The following is a 17,578-nucleotide window of genomic DNA, read 5'->3' as shown; positions in this document are numbered from 1 at the left end:
GATAGAAGAACGAACACTCAAAGATAATCACTCAAAGCTATCATTTCCCCTCCATCTGGGTTTGCATGAGACTTTCTGAAACAGTGTCAGATGGCCACTTACACTGACTTAGACTTTACATCATGATATGTAGGAAAACTCGTTCTAGCATTTCTTTAAATAGACTTCTTTGATAATTAGGCTCAACATCTAAGAAATAGCGACTCATTTCACATACATACTCGTGGAAACTCTCTCGGCCTGACTCACACAAAGACAATGGATTCTGTATGTCAGTCAAATATTCTAGTCAAAATATCTTTCCTCCCACACAAATGGTTAAATAACTCCATAAGGATCGAGATTAAACACATCACATAATACACGGTTAATAAATATTATGCTAGAATGTAGAAGGAGGCTTGCGTTTATTTTCCAAGATGCTACTAAGATTCTGGGTTCACTGACAGAATTAAAAACCAGAAGGCCAATCTACTCCTTCCTAAGGTTTTTTGTTATTTTCTTTTTTTAATGCCTTCTCACTCCAAGCTCAGGGCACTCTCTGCAATCTCTTCTGTGTCTTCCTCTACTGTATTGGCCTAGCTAGTCTGGCTTCCAAAAGGATGTGTTTAGATAGAGCTTGTTACGTTTTCTATCTTCGGAATTCCTGTAGACAGCCCTACCTCCACGTGAACTACAGTGTTCTTCTTCATCACAGCTGGGAACAGTATTAGTTTAAAATAGAAAACAATCTCTCGCATTTATTGAGATTTAAGAAGTTCTCAATTCTGAGGTAACATTGGTGTTGGGGTGAAGCGAAAATACAGTAGAAGATGGATGTTAAAGAAGTCACTGAGTGGGAAGGAGATGAGAGGGTGGGAACTGGCTGGAAACCCATTGCTCACATGGCATGGAGTGGTTTCGACTAAATGAAACAAACAAGGCAGATTACAAGGCGAAGCTGCTACAGAACTCTGGCTTGGATTCCTCAGAGCGGTGGTCTCTCAGACCAGGCTTCAGTTCACCGAAAGATGGACAGTTGTGACACTTGAGTCTTGTTCGATTTTATTGTTGGTTGTTTTTTGTTTGTTTGTTTGTCTGGTTTGGGACAGGAAGGCTTCATGAACTTAGCACGAGACCAATCAAGATGGAGTAAAATCTTTTCGCTATATGCGCGCTCCCAACCTTCCCTGGGATGACCCTCAGACCTCAGTTCAGTAAAGTTGAAGGTACCAAGTAAAGCTCCCTCATCACCACCCCAGCCACACAACAAGGCTTTTTCCAATGTTTCCTCAGTAGACTGAACATTCTCAAGGAGGAAACATATGGCGAGGATGAAGATTAGATTGGAAATGCAACGGATTCCTTTTAATGCCTGTGGAGACCCTATCAATATTTTGTAGCTAGCTTGGCTTCTGGGGCCATGATGTTTATATGTAGTGAACGCTCAGCAGTTAAGAGGAAATGTGGGTCAGTTTTCTTTCCTAGCCCCCACCTGCTGTTGGCTTTCATGGCTTAATTTTTAATACTGCTTCCTAAAAAGGCTTAGAGTACAGCGTGGATTCAACCACATTTCTCATGGCTGAACTTTAAATAGAAGGGTTATATTTTCCTGAAAACAGATGTTTTATCATTCATTATTTGATTTGGCTTAAATTCATATGAGGAATATTCATTGCTGCAAAAAAAAAAGCAACCTACAAGGAGATTTCTATTCTGATTTAGAATAAAAAATGTGTCTCAACGGCAAAAAAAAAAATTTTTAATAAATATAATGCCTTCAATTTTCAAATAAAACCTTCACTAAGTTTTCACTTCTCAAGATTATTAACTTTTTTTGATCACATCTGATTGTAGAAAATAGGACTTTAACATGACTGTTGTCTATCATGCAATTTTAGAGGAGATGGGTCAAATTTTAATCTGAATTTACTCGATGCACATCTATTTACAGTAGATTTACAGAGATGATTAAAAATGCAATGCCATCTCTTGTTATATAATTGTGATGTAGACCAATGTTGCCTAAGCTATTTTTTAAAGATTTATTTATTTATTTATTTATTTTTATTTTGTGTGGGTGCTTTGCCTAGATGTACGTCTGTGTATCAAGTGTGTGCTTAGTGTCCTCAGAGGCCAGAAGACAGTATCAGATTCCCCTGGGACTGAAGTCACAGAGAGTTGTTAGTCCCCATGTGGATGGTAGGATAGAACTTAGATCTTCTATAAGAGCATCTCTCCAGCTCCTGGTTATATAATCATTAAAAAATGGTTCCCTAAGTCGATTTATCATCTTTGAACTCATTCTCTCTAACTACAGTTGGCATATGATTCTCAAAATAACTTATAGTTTTGCTCCCCAAAAGGTCCAAAAAACAAATTTAAAGCCTAGTCTTTTGTAGTGAAATGTCCGCTGAATATTTACTGAAAATATTATAAACATCTTGTGAAAATTCTTTTCTCCCATTCCTGTGATATGTAAAAATACCTAGTATTACCAAAAGAATATTAGTAGAGTACGAAGGAAAGCAATGTCCTCAAAACTTCACCTTCAGCTCGCAACTGGAAGATAGCCATTGACTCAGCATGAGGCCCTAAGGTAACCATTCAATTTGTGCTCAAAATGAACATCTTTAAATGAGGAAACTGTCTTCAGGCTCACAGCGAGATTGACATATACATTAGGATCACACAATTACTTACATTCTCAGTTATGTCACAACAACAAAACCCTTGACGAACACATGTAGAAAGTTCTGACATCATTAAAGGAAAATAGATTAGACTTGAACCACCAGACAACCTCTAAGCAATGGCCCTCTTTGTCTGCAGCCTCCATAGATCTCACCTCAGCCCTCCAGTCTCTGTAAATCTGCCAGGACCCTCAAACATAAAAAAATCTACTAAACAATTTGATGCATCCACCAATATCCTGTAGCAATACACTGAATTTGGTAGGCATAACCCTCTGATTCAGTCATTTGCATATAGAGATGAGGTCTGGTCTGACTATGCTCCTCTCAACTCCCTGGGGAGTTTGAGAGAGTCAAACCCCAGGCATTGCTTCTAAGTGGGATCAAGTATGGAAGAATGTCCTTCCTTGCTCTGAGACCTTTCATGCCCTCAATAGATCAGGCCAATACTCGAGCTGGCATACATAGAGATCTTGAGGGTGGGTGTGTTTCTGAACGACTACAGTTTCACATTTATTAAAGCTATCTTTTGTAGTTACAGCTCCTTTGTTTGTTGTTTGAGATACTCATATCAAGACTCTCGATCAAGACTATCTCTATTCCATTCACTCCAGTTCCTCCTAGGTTTCCTCCCAATACTTTTCTCCTCCAAGTTCAGGAGCTCTTTTCTTAAAAAAAAAAAATAACTCTCTGAGTCCATTTATGCTATTGCTAGAATGTACATGAGTCCAGAATCATCTAGAACACAGGTACCCCCTCAGAGACCAAATCACTATAGAAAATGACTCTATCCCAGCAGACATCAGTTGCCCACAGTTCCTCAGCTGACGATGGGCCTTGGTGATCACCTCCATGTTGAGATTTTTGTCTGACTTTATCTTATGCAGATCTTGTGTATACAGTCAGAGCCACTGTGAGTTCATGTGTGTAACTGCCCTGTGGTGTTCAAAATACACTATCTTGCTATAGTCATCCATTTTCTCTGCCTTACAATCTTTCCATTTCTTCTTTGCTGATGATCTCTGAGCCTTGGGTAGAGAAGCAGCGATATACATGTCCCATTGGCTTGAGTACTTTGTGGTCTCTTACTGTTCAAACATTGATGGTTATGGGTCTCTGATGAGCGTTGAGAGATGCACTAATCTCTGGGTATAATGAGTCACTAAGCGCTAGATTAACACTAGGTCAAGTTAGGAGAATGTCCGTGGGTTCTCCCCTAGGACTTATGACCTATCTAGCCATGGGTTCTTGGTTGACTATGGTGCCAGGTGTGGGTTTCATCTTTTGGATAAGGCCTTAAATTGAGTTAAAAAGTGATTGGTTATTCTTGTGACATTCATTCACAGTTGCACTGGTGGATATATCATGCCATAGCAGTCATAACAGTAATTCCCAGAATTCCCAGTTGGGTAAACTGATGATTGCTTTCTACCTCTGTAACATGCTTAGAACCTTTCAGTTATGTAGACGCTAGACAGCGGAGGTGAGATTTCTGATCAAGACAGGTTTGCTGTAGAACTTCTTTAAGCTATCTGATAGAACATTTTCAAACAAAGAAATGGTCTAGTAACCATAATCGCTAACAAAATAGTAGTAAGTGATATCGTAATGAGAAAATATAGTTACATACTAAACCTAAAATTACATGATTGTTGTAAAACTTATTTAATCCCAACCTGGGGTTTCTACCTTGCCTTTGACCATTTAATTCTCAGATAAAAGACACACAACATTTATTATTTATAATAAGTCTAATCAGCACTAGAGCTGGGCAGATATCTACCCACTAGACTATGAAGATCTATTTTCCATCAGTAACCCTGAGTTATTACTTCCTATGTTTCATCCAGGCTGCTCTTAACTCCAATTGGCCAACCACCAGAGCTATGCTTTTTTGACTCCTAACCCAGGCCCCAGTTTTGCCTCCCTGCCCCATGCTCCCAGAAATAAGACTCGGACTCAAATTATACTTTCAAATACCTTGGCCATATAGCTAGGCTCTACACTGACTAGATCATAACTAAAGATACCCATTTACTTCATCCTGTCATGTGGTTGGTTACCTGTGATCAGGAACTATATGTCCATGTGTCCATCTCCTCCCCTCTTTTCAGGTTCCTCCCCGCTGCTTCCTTCCCTCCCAGAATTCTTTCTCTTCCCAATATTCACCACTGCTTCCTACCTAAGCCGTGTTTGTGTGAGTGTGTGAGTGTGAGTGTGAGTGTGTGTGTGTGTGTGTGTGTGTGTGTGTGTGCACATGAGCCTTCATGTCTATAGGCCTAAGGATGATATCAGATGTCTTACTTGCTTTCTACCTTATTCACTGAAGTAGGATCTCTCATTTGGACCTAGAGATAATCAGTATAGCTTGTCTGGCAAGCCAACTTGCTCTGGGGATCCTATGTCTTTACCATCACCCTGACTTCCTAGCATCTATAGAGGATGTAAGGATTTGAATTCCTGTCTTCCTGCTTTTACAGTAGGTGCTTTACCCATTGAGAAATCTCCCCATTGAGAAATCTCCTCAGTCCCCACATAGGTCTCATTTTTAACTCCATACTTCTAATCACTTCTCATCCCTTAAAATGAGCATCGGCTAGATTCATCTTATTAGCTTGGTTGCTATGATCCACGCACTAAGGAAACACTCATTCGTCAACAGATGATCCCTGGCATCGTCCCAGGAAAAACTACAGCACAAAGACAGACAGACCAACTGCTACATTTGGAGCTTTATTTTCCACTAGGAAAAGATAATCAAACAAACCAGTGACTGACTCTACAAGGAACACGGGAGCACCAGTGTACATGAAAGAGAATGGATTAAATAGTAAATAAAGAATTATAACTTCAGACAATAACCACTGTAGGGAGTGCTTGCTCACCTGAGGCAGGAGACTATGATTTAGTATGATCTGAAGAGAGTGTTCAGCATGTTTTTGGACAAGAACAAGCCTGATACACACTGACAGATGAATATTCAAGTGGTTTGGGCATCACAGTCAGAACTTCTCTTAAGAAAAACTGAAGTTTGAGATGCAGCTAAGAGAGATTCAGCCAAGGCAAGATATCCTAGAATCTGTGGAATGCTGCACTGGGGAGAGATGGGAAGGAAGCCAGAGATGAAAGTCATCATTGAGCCTTAGGAGTGTAGTTAAGTCACAAGGCAGAGTCAGATCTGTGTACCTGTTCTGAATTCTGAGCGTCTGTCTTCTGCAAAAGATTAAACTGCTGACTCCCTACACTGGGTCCATTCCTTAGGATCTTTGTATCCCGGTGATGGTGACTTAGTTATAAAATCTTAAGATAGTTCCTCATACTTAATAATGTTTGTCTTACTGATGTGCCATTTGTCTTAAATGTCCTCGTGTTCTCTCGTCACAGGTTTATTTATATTCATCTTTCACTGTGCAATGAAGGAGAATGTTCAGAAACAGTGGAGGCGCCATCTCTGCTGTGGCAGATTTCGGCTAGCAGACAACTCAGGTAAAGTCCTGGCGTTAACTGGTCCCACTTGGCAAAGCACTTGAAATCAATGGCATTCCTCCTTACTCTGTCACAGCAGCCTAACCCCATTGAGAGTGCCTTTCGAACAGAGCATGTGAGGGTACTGAGCTGGCATCTTGCATTGTTAGGGCTAGAAAATATATGAGCACATTGGACCCCATCTTTCAATGCTGTAGGCAATAAACATGAAGTCCAGACAGGTTTAAAAAAATTGCTCAAGTTTTGACATCTAATTTGACAACTCCTGTGCGGGGGTGTCTTCCACACGAGATCCACCTTGCCATTTTTAAAGTCTCAATTGCATTATTGGTGAGGAGATTGTTCTTAGGATATATAACATTTGGAGGAAACTGTCGCTAACTTTTTAAACAACTGCAAACACTTCCCACCTATAGGGCATTGGAGAGAGATGCTGCATAACATATGTGCAACCTCAGAGCAAGACATTGCTCTCTCCTCAGCTTCTTACTTCCCCTGTCATTCTCTTTAAGTCACTGTGAATACCAGGAAATGAGCTGTTCTGGATGGATTAAACGACATGGCGATAGATTTGGGGAGAGCTTGTATTTTTCTATAAGCCAGTCTATAATGTTCTGTTCTCCATTCTTTCCAGATTGGAGTAAGACAGCTACCAATATCATCAAGAAGAGCTCTGATAACCTGGGGAAATCTTTATCGTCAAGCTCCATTGGCTCCAATTCAACGTATCTCACGTCCAAATCAAAGTCCAGCTCCACTACCTATTTCAAAAGAAACAGCCACTCGGGTGAGTCATTCTAAACCTGCAAAGCTTCCCCAGGGTTGGTTTCCACTCCGCCATTTTCACCACAGAACTGACTTATGATGACTGGTGGATCCCAGTGCTTTCGAAAGGGGCTGGTTTAAGATTTACCTAAATTAACATATCCAGGTAAAGACTTTATTCATTGGCTTTGTAAATTTTAAATTGAAAGTAATTTTTAACCCAACTACATCTTTATGGTTATAATATCACTAGCTCTCATTATTATTATAACTTCAAAGTTTGACTTGAAACATTGTTTCCCTTTTAAAAAGCACTTTTATTTAAATATATAGAAACCAAATTGCAAAACATTTCAACCCAGTATGAAACTTGCCGGTATAAAAAGAGAAACTTAGGGGTTGGGGATTTAGCTCAGTGGTAGAGCGCTTGCCTAGCAAGTGCAAGGCCCTGGGTTCGGTCCCCAGCTCCGAAAAAAAGAAAAAAAAAAGAGAGAGAGAGAGAAACTTAGTATGGGGGGCAGGAAGAAGCATGATGTGGAATGAATATTTCATTTAAGACCTAATTCCCTACCCACTGGAACTGCTGAGGAACAGTAAGAGGCTGCTATCCCTTAGCTTGGTAATACAACACGAAAGAATAGAGAACATTCATGAAGTAACAAAGACTGTAAGAAACGTTGCTGTTGTTTATGTCCTACTTGGCCAGCAGAGCTCCTGTGGCCACACATTCTGACACTAAGCATATACACAGATAATCCTGAAGACAACTGGGAAATAAAGAATGTGGTTGCAGTGCTTGATCATGAGATGTCAGAAAGGTTTCGACATTTAACTTCAAAGAAATGATAGGATTTCTAGGTTTAGATACTAATTAAACCTCTTGACAGGCAGGTGTAGTGTCTTAGCACACACTGTGATATATCTAGGAGCATAATAGAAATAAGTTTTAAATGTTTACTCTAGAAAGTCGTTACAGGGGTCGACAGAGATGAGCAACATAGGAAAGACTAGTGTTTGATATTTTTCTAAAGAGGCGTGAGATGTGAAGTGTCTATACTTGCAACTCAGGTTGCAGTTCATTTGCAAGTCTAAATCCCCACCAGTTGTGGGTGGGATAGCTGTCACTGAGGATGGTTTGGGGTGTGCATACAACGCTCCATAATCTCAGAAATATATGGTTGGATTGTTTCTTGCAATTGATCTAGACATTCATATGTTTATGGTGTAGATAATTTCTCCTAAGAGAATTTCTTCAACAAAAGTGGAACATTCAGGTAACTTCTACTACTTTTTTAGCTGCATGAGTTTGTGCAAGGTAATGAGAACATCTGCATGGATTGAGCCAGGGTTCTTGCTGCACCGGCAGAATGGCTTATTCTTTTCGGTACATCTTAGCTAGCACACCAGTACTCCTGCACTGAGGTGGAATCTGAGGTTTCTGATAGTGGGCTGTGCCGGCTCTTCTCTGCATGGGGTGTGCAAGCTGCGCCTTCTAGGAAATGTACCATGCTCTGGATGAGTGGGTTACCTATCATGTAATATAATGGCAAAAGCAAAAGAAGAAATGCTTAATAAGCGTTTTGTTATATGATGTGACTCTTCTTTAACTTTTCATTGTTTCTTGGATTACTGGGTGTGTCATGGTACATTCATAGAAGTCTTGAATGAGAAAACGTTAGCTGCAAGCTGCTTCATGGTGATTTTTATCTGCTTGAGACTTCAATATATGTCAAAAATTGGTTCATATCTCTAGCCCCTGGTTTTCACAAATACAATCTAAATCTTTGTCACTCGTAATGTGATTTCTAAGGAGTAGCCATGGGATATCATGTATATACAGAACATATTGAATTCTCACATTTTTACTCTATCAGAGTATGGCAAACCACCAAGTAGGACCATATATTTGGAGTGGGGCCAATTACAGTCTATAAAGACAAATGCCTTTGGAAAACTGTCCAGGAAGCAGAAGGGATGCATCTTCAACATTTCTCTGAGGACCCGTGGTTTGCTACAAACATCAAGCACAAATTCTTCATCATTTGTATTTCATTTAATAAGAAAATCCTCTGCAGAAAACCAGTGGCTAGTGGAGCTGTGAACCCTAATGGAGCCCAAAACCAATGAGCTTGCTGAGAGCCTCATGAACAGGACTTTGTATGGGACTCCAGGCTTTTTCTAATCCATGCTAGGACATGTTTTAATCATTCTGTCATCCCATCTGCCCATCATCGAACAAATCATCTCCCCTTCCCCATGGTTTCCTTTGGTAGGGGATGAGCCCACCATGTCCTACCTTTACCCTTTGGCTTGGTGTTTGCTCTAATACAGAACAGTAGTGGAGCAGTAGACACCATGATAATGACCTGGACTTTGATTCTTATTGACGCATGTTACAGGTCATTTCATATAGTGGGCCCAGTTTACTCAAAACATGAAAGTAAACACTCAAGCCTGGGATCAGTGTTCTGTGGTGGCATTATTTTGCTTCTCTCACCAAGTATAGAAGAGATATGACTACCGTGAAGCCATTTTTTTCTCTTTTACTATCACTCTGAAATCTGTAATTTGGTTAATCTAGGGTAAAACATCTCCCAAAGCACATTAGAAGGGAGAAGACAAGATAGTCATCGATTATATTCATAGAAGCACAAAGATGTACATTGATAATGATAAGTTTCAAGTTTCAGACCATTATCTGAATCAACTTTAGAGATTCTGAGCCTGTGGAAAAATAGAATGTGCTTATCTAGTACTGGAAACTCTAGAAATATATCTAGTGGTCCTTAATTGCTATTAATTTCTCTGATGTTATTGCTTTAGAAATGTTTATGAGGAAGAGAATTTTGATTTTATAATATGATAATGCTTTCGTTGACTTCCATCATATCTCAATTAACAACCTAAGGAAATGCACTCAACACAGTCTTTCATGTTTATTTTTATTGATGTTTACTCCCCAAAAGCATTTAAATTAAATTTTGTCAATTGTGTTTATGAGTGTCAACCTTACATAAGTAGAGTATAGTGAGTCTCCTTGTACTCATAAACTCAGAGGCAGCTATCTGATCATTTTTCCTACTCTTTGCTATTTGTAAAATATATCTTAGATATCATATCTTTTTTTCATGACTGTTCCAACACATTTCATTCAGTTTTTATCTCACTTCTGATTTTGGAGCCATTTGGTGCATACCTTTTTTAAGCTTAACTATTTTATTTATTAATTCTGAAAAATGACATTTTGGGGAATAGTTTTCAAAGACCATGCCACAATAAAAATTACTCCAAGGCAAGCTGAGGTTCAGTGAGTATTAGAAGTGCATTTGAAGGTAGGAACTACCTACTCTGTAACCTGTCAGAGAATCAAGAATTTCCTTCTTTTTTGTGTTCTTCTTGGGTGCCGTGGCCTTGGCCCGGTCTAATGTAGCTTGGCTGCAGACTAATCTTTTGTATCATTTCTTGCAGATAGTACTTCCATGGACAAGTCCCTGTCAAAACTGACCCATGCTGGTGGAGAGCAGACATCAATCATCCCTGTCCATCAGGTTATTGATAAGGTCAAGGGTTACTGTAATGCTCATTCTGATAACTTCTATAAAAATATCATCCTGTCAGATGCCTTCAGCCACAGCACAAAGTTTTAATGTCATTGACAGGGGAAACAAAGGGGAAAGAAAACCTGTCTGGAGAAGTGTGATGCTGGACAAGCAGCAAAAGCTACGCCCAAGGGATGACAGTGTGCTGCTCCATAGGAAACTCCAGAGCTTAGAGGACCTACTACATCTTGTTAGGGAAGCATCTGTGAGATGCAGAATTTATCTGTTTTTGGATTGCTTCTGTGGGCAAGCTCAGATATCACACTTCAGAACTGAGAACACTCTGAGCCCTGCAAGGATACGGGACTTTTCAGAATGCAATTGAATCAAACTCATCAGAATGAGAGGAAAGGCATTAAAATTAAAGGCTATGAGAGGAAGAAATTCTACTTCAGACCTCTTATACCACACCTCATTGTTAGGCTCGGATGTGGCCTGACTCTCATAAAGGTGTTGTAGAAAACACACTAATTCCTGTTTGTGGTGACTTTGGATGCTCACGGGCTCTGCTCCAATGCTATTTTCTATGAATATAGCAGCATCTTTTCCTTTTTCGGTAAAATTTAAATCATAAGTAGAAAAGAATGTTCACTATTTGACCCACATATTAAACATGCTTTTTTTCTCTGTTATGCAAATATTGAATGTTCGTGAACATAACCAAAACAAATGTTCCAAAAATTCGATCTAGTCGCTATCTTGTGTGAATTTCTAATATCTCAAGACATGCAGCTTAAGCATCCCTGTTGCCCCATGCACATGAACAAGTCCAGTTGAGGGTGGCCATTGCATTAAAGCGGACCTCCCGGAATGTAAGAACAAGCACCTCTCCTGCCCCCTCACTGTGCCAATAGGCTCAAAGGCTCATTAGAGGGGTGAGATTTCCGGTTAAGCACTCTGTGTGCAATGGCCTCTTATTGTTTAAAGAACACAGTTTTGAGACTACAGGGTCCTATCCTTGTTTTAATGATATTAAGACCTTTCAAATCACATAGTCTTCAGAGACCTCTGGCTCCCCCTAGTGATAATTTTGTTCCAAGGAACATACACTGAAACACACAGCTGCCTTGGTTAATGGACATAATTTATAAATATGTAGGTCTACAACTGCTAGTCTAAAAACTATTTGCACTGAGCCCTCCGATCGAGTGTATGAGACCCTAAGGAGGGCTGGCGAGGTATATTACTCTAGTGTATGTAGTATAGATGGATCAGACCGCAGCATGCAAGTCATACACAACATTAAACAGCTTATTTAACTCTTAAGCTATCCTAAGCAATATGTGCTTGCTCGTGAATGAGATTATGGGTTGACCCCACGTGATGGAATCCTATCCAGTGGCCTCAGCACATGCTGGCTTTAGCCTTGCTCAGAGTTCTCTGGGAAGCTTCAGGTTTCCAAGATAGCAGCAGCACAGCGACTACAAAGGGAGATTTTAGCAGAGCCCAGCTTGCTTGAAGGCAGAGGCCAGACAGAACATCTGTGCAGAAAGTAGGCCCCTCTTGGCTATGATAGACATAGAAGACCTTGCAGGCTTTGAATCTGCTAACAGGTCCCCTTATCTCTCTGAGTGTCAGTCATGAAGCTATTTGCCAGGCTGCAAAAGAGGTCAGTAGAACACGGCAATGGATTGTTATTGCCATTCATTCTTGTAGCAACCCGGACTCCATCTCTGCAGACCATGTAGAAGAAAAGAATAGTGTCATAGTCTTAAGGTAACTACGACGCACCTCAATAGAGCCAATCCTTTCCTTTGGGCTTATATTAGCAGGCTGTTCACTGCACTAAAGGATACATATAGATAAATTTTAATCTCAATAAACATTGAATATTGACACAGTCACCCCCAAACTTAGGTGTTCATGGTAGACTCTAATTAAGTTTCTACTGTGAGACTTCTGCACAAAGTGAATATTTAGCTAAGAGAAATTGCTATTTAGCTTCAAAGGTGGCTTTGCTTTTGATTTCTTCTTACCAGCATTCAGATCTGAGAAAATATTTTTTATTCAGCAATAATGTCAGCTCCATTTTAAAAACTTGTGACAACCAGGTAAGAGAAAGAAAAAAGGGAAGAATCAACAGACTAGATGTATTTGCAAGTGGTTTTAAAAGAATGGTCCAAATTTTGCCTTCAGTTCCAAGTCTGTGGCTCTCATTTGTCCCCTCAGAAGAATGGGGCAAGGTTCCCCAGGAGAGCCAGAATTCAGGCTGCACACAGCTTTAAAACAGCACCAATGTAGACTCTGGTTGCGTGCTTCCCACCCTCTCTTTTCTCTGTGTTGTGTTCGAGTCGTAGCCTAGGCTTCTGAGATAACCTCCATTCTTGTCACTGTTTCTTACCGTGTAAAGAGTATCATGGGCAGTGTCTCCTCAGTACCTATTTATTTATTCGTGTTCATGTCAGTTTGTTTCAGACCTTAGCTTTCTTTCACCCAGCCTTATTGTTTTAATTAACCACCCATTAGGGAGACTGTATTATTTTTTTCTAGAAAAAAAATTATGAAACAGTTCTCTGTAATGATATCGTTGAATATGAACAGACAAAGCAACTGTGAGGGTGAACTAGAATTAGTAGTGAGAAACTGCTAAAGCTGATTTGCCATTTTACTGAAATGGAAAATGATTTTTTTCAAATAAATACTTATATTGTTCATGTTCCAAATTATTCAGTTCCTTTATGAGGGAGTGTTTCTATTTCTGCCTCTTAAATAGGGAAAAACATTATTTGACAACTGGAAAATAACCCTACCACCAATAAATCCAATGACATGGGGCGACTTTGCCAAAACACTAGGAATGAATATATAATGACGGTCCAGGTCCCAGGATTAATGCACTCTGACGTTAGAGTTTCTCAGGATAACTAATGCAGAGCCAGTCTGTGTGGCAGCTTAACTTAGGTTTTTTTTTCACCCTTTGAAGCAAAGTTTAAAGCATCCAAAAAAAATAAGTAAAGGAAAGGAAGAAAGGAAGAAAGGAAGAAAGGAAGAAAGGAAGAAAGGAAGAAAGAAAGAAAGAAAGGAAGGAGGAAAGGAAGAAAGAAAGAAAGAAAGAAAGGAAGGAAGGAAGGAAGAAAGGAAGGAAGAAAGGAAAAGAAAAGAAAACAAAAGAAAACAAAAAAGAAAAGAAAAGAAAAGAAAGTGGACATAGTCATGTTATGTGGAATTCAGAGCCATATTTTTCTTAAAGTTGCTATTTCCATGGTAGGAGACTAGGGAAACGATCAGTTTTAGTTAACTTCACTTGCACAGTCAGACCAGAGGTACCCCACTTCCTTTTTCCTCTGGTAACTTAGAATCATTCCTTTCTGCGGAGCCAAGGCCAACTTGGCTCATGATCTTCCTCAGCCAAGTGTGCACCCAGCACTGAGTTGTCAGCCTCTTTGGCAGGTCACTGCAAGACCAGACCTTCTGTGCCAAGGTTTACAACTCCCGGCCAAGTCATGTTAAGAAAACAGGAGTTGCTCAAGGGCCATCTGCAGACCTGGGTGATCAGGTCGCATCTGAAAGCATGGGTGAGCAGCAGAGGAGAGTTCACAGGAAACCTGTGTTTGATTTCCACACTGCTCCACATTTATAGCAGTTTTGAAGTCGGTATGAGTTGGGCTTTGTAAATGCAGAGCCTTGGCATGCTTTGGTGGGCTTTGGAGTTCGCAGTTAAATAACATGCTGCTCTTTCCTTTCTGAAGCTAAGCTCTCTGCTCCCACTTCTCACTTTCCCACTCCATCGCTCTCCTCTATATCACCTCCTTTCTTCATTTCAGGGGAAGAGAATTTATGTTGAACTTTTCCTGTTCCACCTCCCTCAAGAGAAAATGAGAATAAAAGTGAGTTTCAAATATTTTAATGTATAGTCTACTTTCTCCCAAGAAATAAAGGAAAAGGGAAGACTTCATACTTTGTTACAATAGGAAACACCAATAAAAATTGGGTAATTTGAATTTGATAGAAAAGAAACTCATAAAATCAGTGATGAACTTTGGATGTCAATGGGCATAGAACAGAGTGTAATTTTCATCATGACCCTACAAGGAAATGCTAGTATCTATCTTGCATCCATGAGAAGCTGGTCATTAAAAATAAGTTCCCTCAGAGAAATGGAATCCCCCCACTTCATCCTGGGGCATCTAGTCCCAAAACTAAACACCCCCTCTCTCACTGGGGCCCAACCAGGCAGTCCAGGTAGGAGAAGAGGATTCATTGGTAGGCAACAGAGTCAGAGACAGCTCCTGCCCCAGTTGTTAAGGAACCCACACGAAGACCAAGATACACATCTGCTACAAATTATGGGGGGCTCCTGTACGCTCTTTGGTTGGTGCTTCAGTCTCTGTGAGCTGCCATGGACACAGGCTAGTTGACACTGTAGGCCTTCTTGTGGTATCCTTGACCCCTCCAGTTCATTCAGTTCTATCTCCTACTCTTTCACACGACTCCTCAAGCTCAGCCTGATGTTTTCCTGCAGATCTCTGCATCTGTTTCCAGCCACTGTTGGATGAAGCCTCTCTGGAGATTGTTATGCTAGGCACCTGTCTACAAGCAGGGCAGAGTATCATTAATAGTATCTGGGAAAAATAGGAGGGGACTGGGAGAAGAGGAGGGGGTCTGCAGTTGGGATGGAGTATGAATGAAATTAAATAAATAATGGAAAGATAAATAAATACCCTCCCTATGACCAAGCTAAGTCCTTAGACTCTTGTTCCCTCTTACCTCAGCATTCTAACAGCTTTCTCCTTGGCCTTAGATGTGAAAAAAAATAATCAAAGGTCAGCACAACTGCAGGGAAAGTTGAAGCAAAGCTTCTAAGACTTCAGACAAAACTATGAAGTATTAAATGTTGAATGAGGATTTGACTTGATCAGCTCAGATTAAGGATGAGGAAAGTTATTCCAGGCACAGAGGTCAGAAAACCCAGAGCACTGGGTAGAAACTGGTTGGGACTGGCTTGATAGCAGGGTGCAGAAAGGGTACCAGGTTAGAGTGGGTGTTTCAGACAAGGCAGACACTAGGCCATCATGAAAAGAGCCCAATGTCCTAATTAAAGAGGGGTGAGCTTGACAGGGCCACAGAGCAGTCCCAGAGGCTGTTGGACAAATGAGCCTGAGTCTAGTTGGGATTTAGGGAGGTGAATGAAAAGATGGTAAGGACGCAAGACTGAACAGAGAGAGGATGAAAAAAGCTGCAGAACTCCACAGAAAAGACAATTTAAAAACCAAAAGTCTAGAGGTTGTAGCTATCAGAAAGTGGTGACACTGTCACAAGCCTTCAAGACACAGGCAAGGCCATATTTTTGTTGGAGTGAGCTTACCAATGCTAGAGTCACCGTCACTGCCCTGGTTGTTCCCGGGCATTATAAAACCAAAAGAACCAGGAAGGAAAGTCAGCTTTTGTGAGAAGAACGCTGTCCTACAATGTGAAAATGGTGGGAAGGAGGAAGGGCGGGTACTTAGGGTAGTATGACTGACTACGGGGGAAAGTTTCTTATGAAATTTTGTCTGTCTGCTTCTTTGTGGATGGAATCCAATATTTGAAGGGAACTAAAAAATCACCAGGTGAGAGTGGATGTTTCAGGCCCTGCCAGTGGCAGGTGATAGATGGGAAGACAGCTATAGAGGTTGTCATGCTTAAGAGAGTCTCCCAAACTTGACCTCCAATGCTGCTGAGTTCAGAGTTAGCATCTACTGAAGGGGTTAGGAGGCTGCAAAGACAGCTCAGTGGTTAAAAGTGCATCCTGCTTTTGCACAGGACCGAGTATGGCTCTCAGCACCCACAAATGGTGCCTCACAACCACCCCAGCACCAGGGGTATCAGATCCTGCTGATCTCATTAGGCACCTGCCCTCAGGTGTACTGTCCATACACAGACACATAATTAAAATGATATTAAGGTATTTTCTCAAAATTAGGCTAGGAAGACTCACAAACAAATCTATGTCATCACTGCAATGGTTGGGCATCACAAGAATAGGCTTGCTATAAAACCATGTTCAGCCTCCTTCTGATTACACATGTTCTTTCCTATCTTTTTCTGTGACGTGATTCAGCATGAAGGCCCTTGGCAGGGGCCAGCCCCTCAACAGGATTTCCCCATTTCCAGAACTACGAGAAATATTTACTGTACGGTGTCTAGTCCATCATACTCTGTTTGAACAGCACAAGACAAAGACAATACTTTTTTCAGTACTTAATAATACTATAGCCTGTTTGTACCGGTGTTTAGGTAGACCTCCTCCTGATGAAAAATATGTTGGCAACATCCACATTTGGGCAGCAGTGAATTGAGCTGCTGTAATTGTCTAGATTCACGCTTTCACATTCTTGAGTATAACATGAAGCCATGGGAGTGGGTCACAGGACAAGAACATAGATAATGCAACCTGCCTCTCAAAGTTGTAATTGGATAGAGGTTTGAGATTTTTTTTTAAAGCATGGTGTGTGTGTGTGTGTGTGTGTGTGTGTGTGTGTGTCTGTCTGTCTGTCTGTCTGTCTGTCTGTCTGTCTTTGTGTGTCTGATATATGGATATCTGGTTGCAATTAAATCTCAATTAGGTCTTAACTTAGTGTCAGTCTGGGTTCTCTTAATAACTGCCCAGAAGTTACGGTACCCTAGAAAGCCACATTACACATTACAGCCTTCAGGGAAGCTGGTAAGTCACAATTGGGGCAACTAGAGAAGGCAGTGGATACAGTTGTTATAAGGTTCAGAAAGGCAAGTGGATCCCATTCTGCTAAAGTCAGCAGTGCCTTTACTCTGACGTGATCACACAATGCAGATCAAATGTCACAGAGTCATTTCGTAGAAACCATTTTTTTTTTTTGCTAGTAAATGACTGTTAGCATGAGATATTGCTGTGTCTCATATCTGTTGTAGGACCCAATTTACCCATGAGGCAAACAAAGAAATAATGATAAAAATATTCCCTGCAGGAACCCCATAATAATGCTTATTTTTTTTAAAAATATGTTTAAACCATGGCAGTTCCCAGTGAAACACAAAACACAAAGGCTGAAAGATGAATGCCTAGTAAGGCATTTAATGTTATTAAATGTGGATTTTCTC

General features: G+C 40.5%; 1 protein-coding gene across 6 annotated transcripts in view; it reads left to right on the top strand.

Moving 5' to 3' along the window:
• The window catches only part of Adgrg6 (adhesion G protein-coupled receptor G6), a 149,728-nt gene extending 135,365 nt beyond the window's left edge, over window positions 1-14,363 (top strand). For 2 of the 6 annotated variants that reach the window (XM_087554502.1, XM_087554481.1), the window contains 4 exons: window positions 6,057-6,158; window positions 6,793-6,945; window positions 8,152-8,197; window positions 10,392-14,363. In XM_087554502.1, the coding sequence (XP_087410628.1) occupies window positions 6,057-6,158; window positions 6,793-6,945; window positions 8,152-8,165 (269 nt within the window). In that variant the 3' untranslated portion in view covers window positions 8,166-8,197; window positions 10,392-14,363. 6 annotated transcript variants of the gene reach the window in all.
• The last annotated feature ends 3,215 nt before the right edge of the window (window positions 14,364-17,578 follow it).

Source organism: Rattus norvegicus, chromosome 1 (genome assembly GCF_021556685.1).
Source record: "Rattus norvegicus strain SHRSP/BbbUtx chromosome 1, alternate assembly SHRSP_T2T, whole genome shotgun sequence".
NCBI classification, from domain to species: Eukaryota; Metazoa; Chordata; class Mammalia; order Rodentia; family Muridae; genus Rattus; species Rattus norvegicus.
Note: the sequence above shows the minus strand (reverse complement) of the source record. Positions and strands in the feature narration are given on the sequence as shown.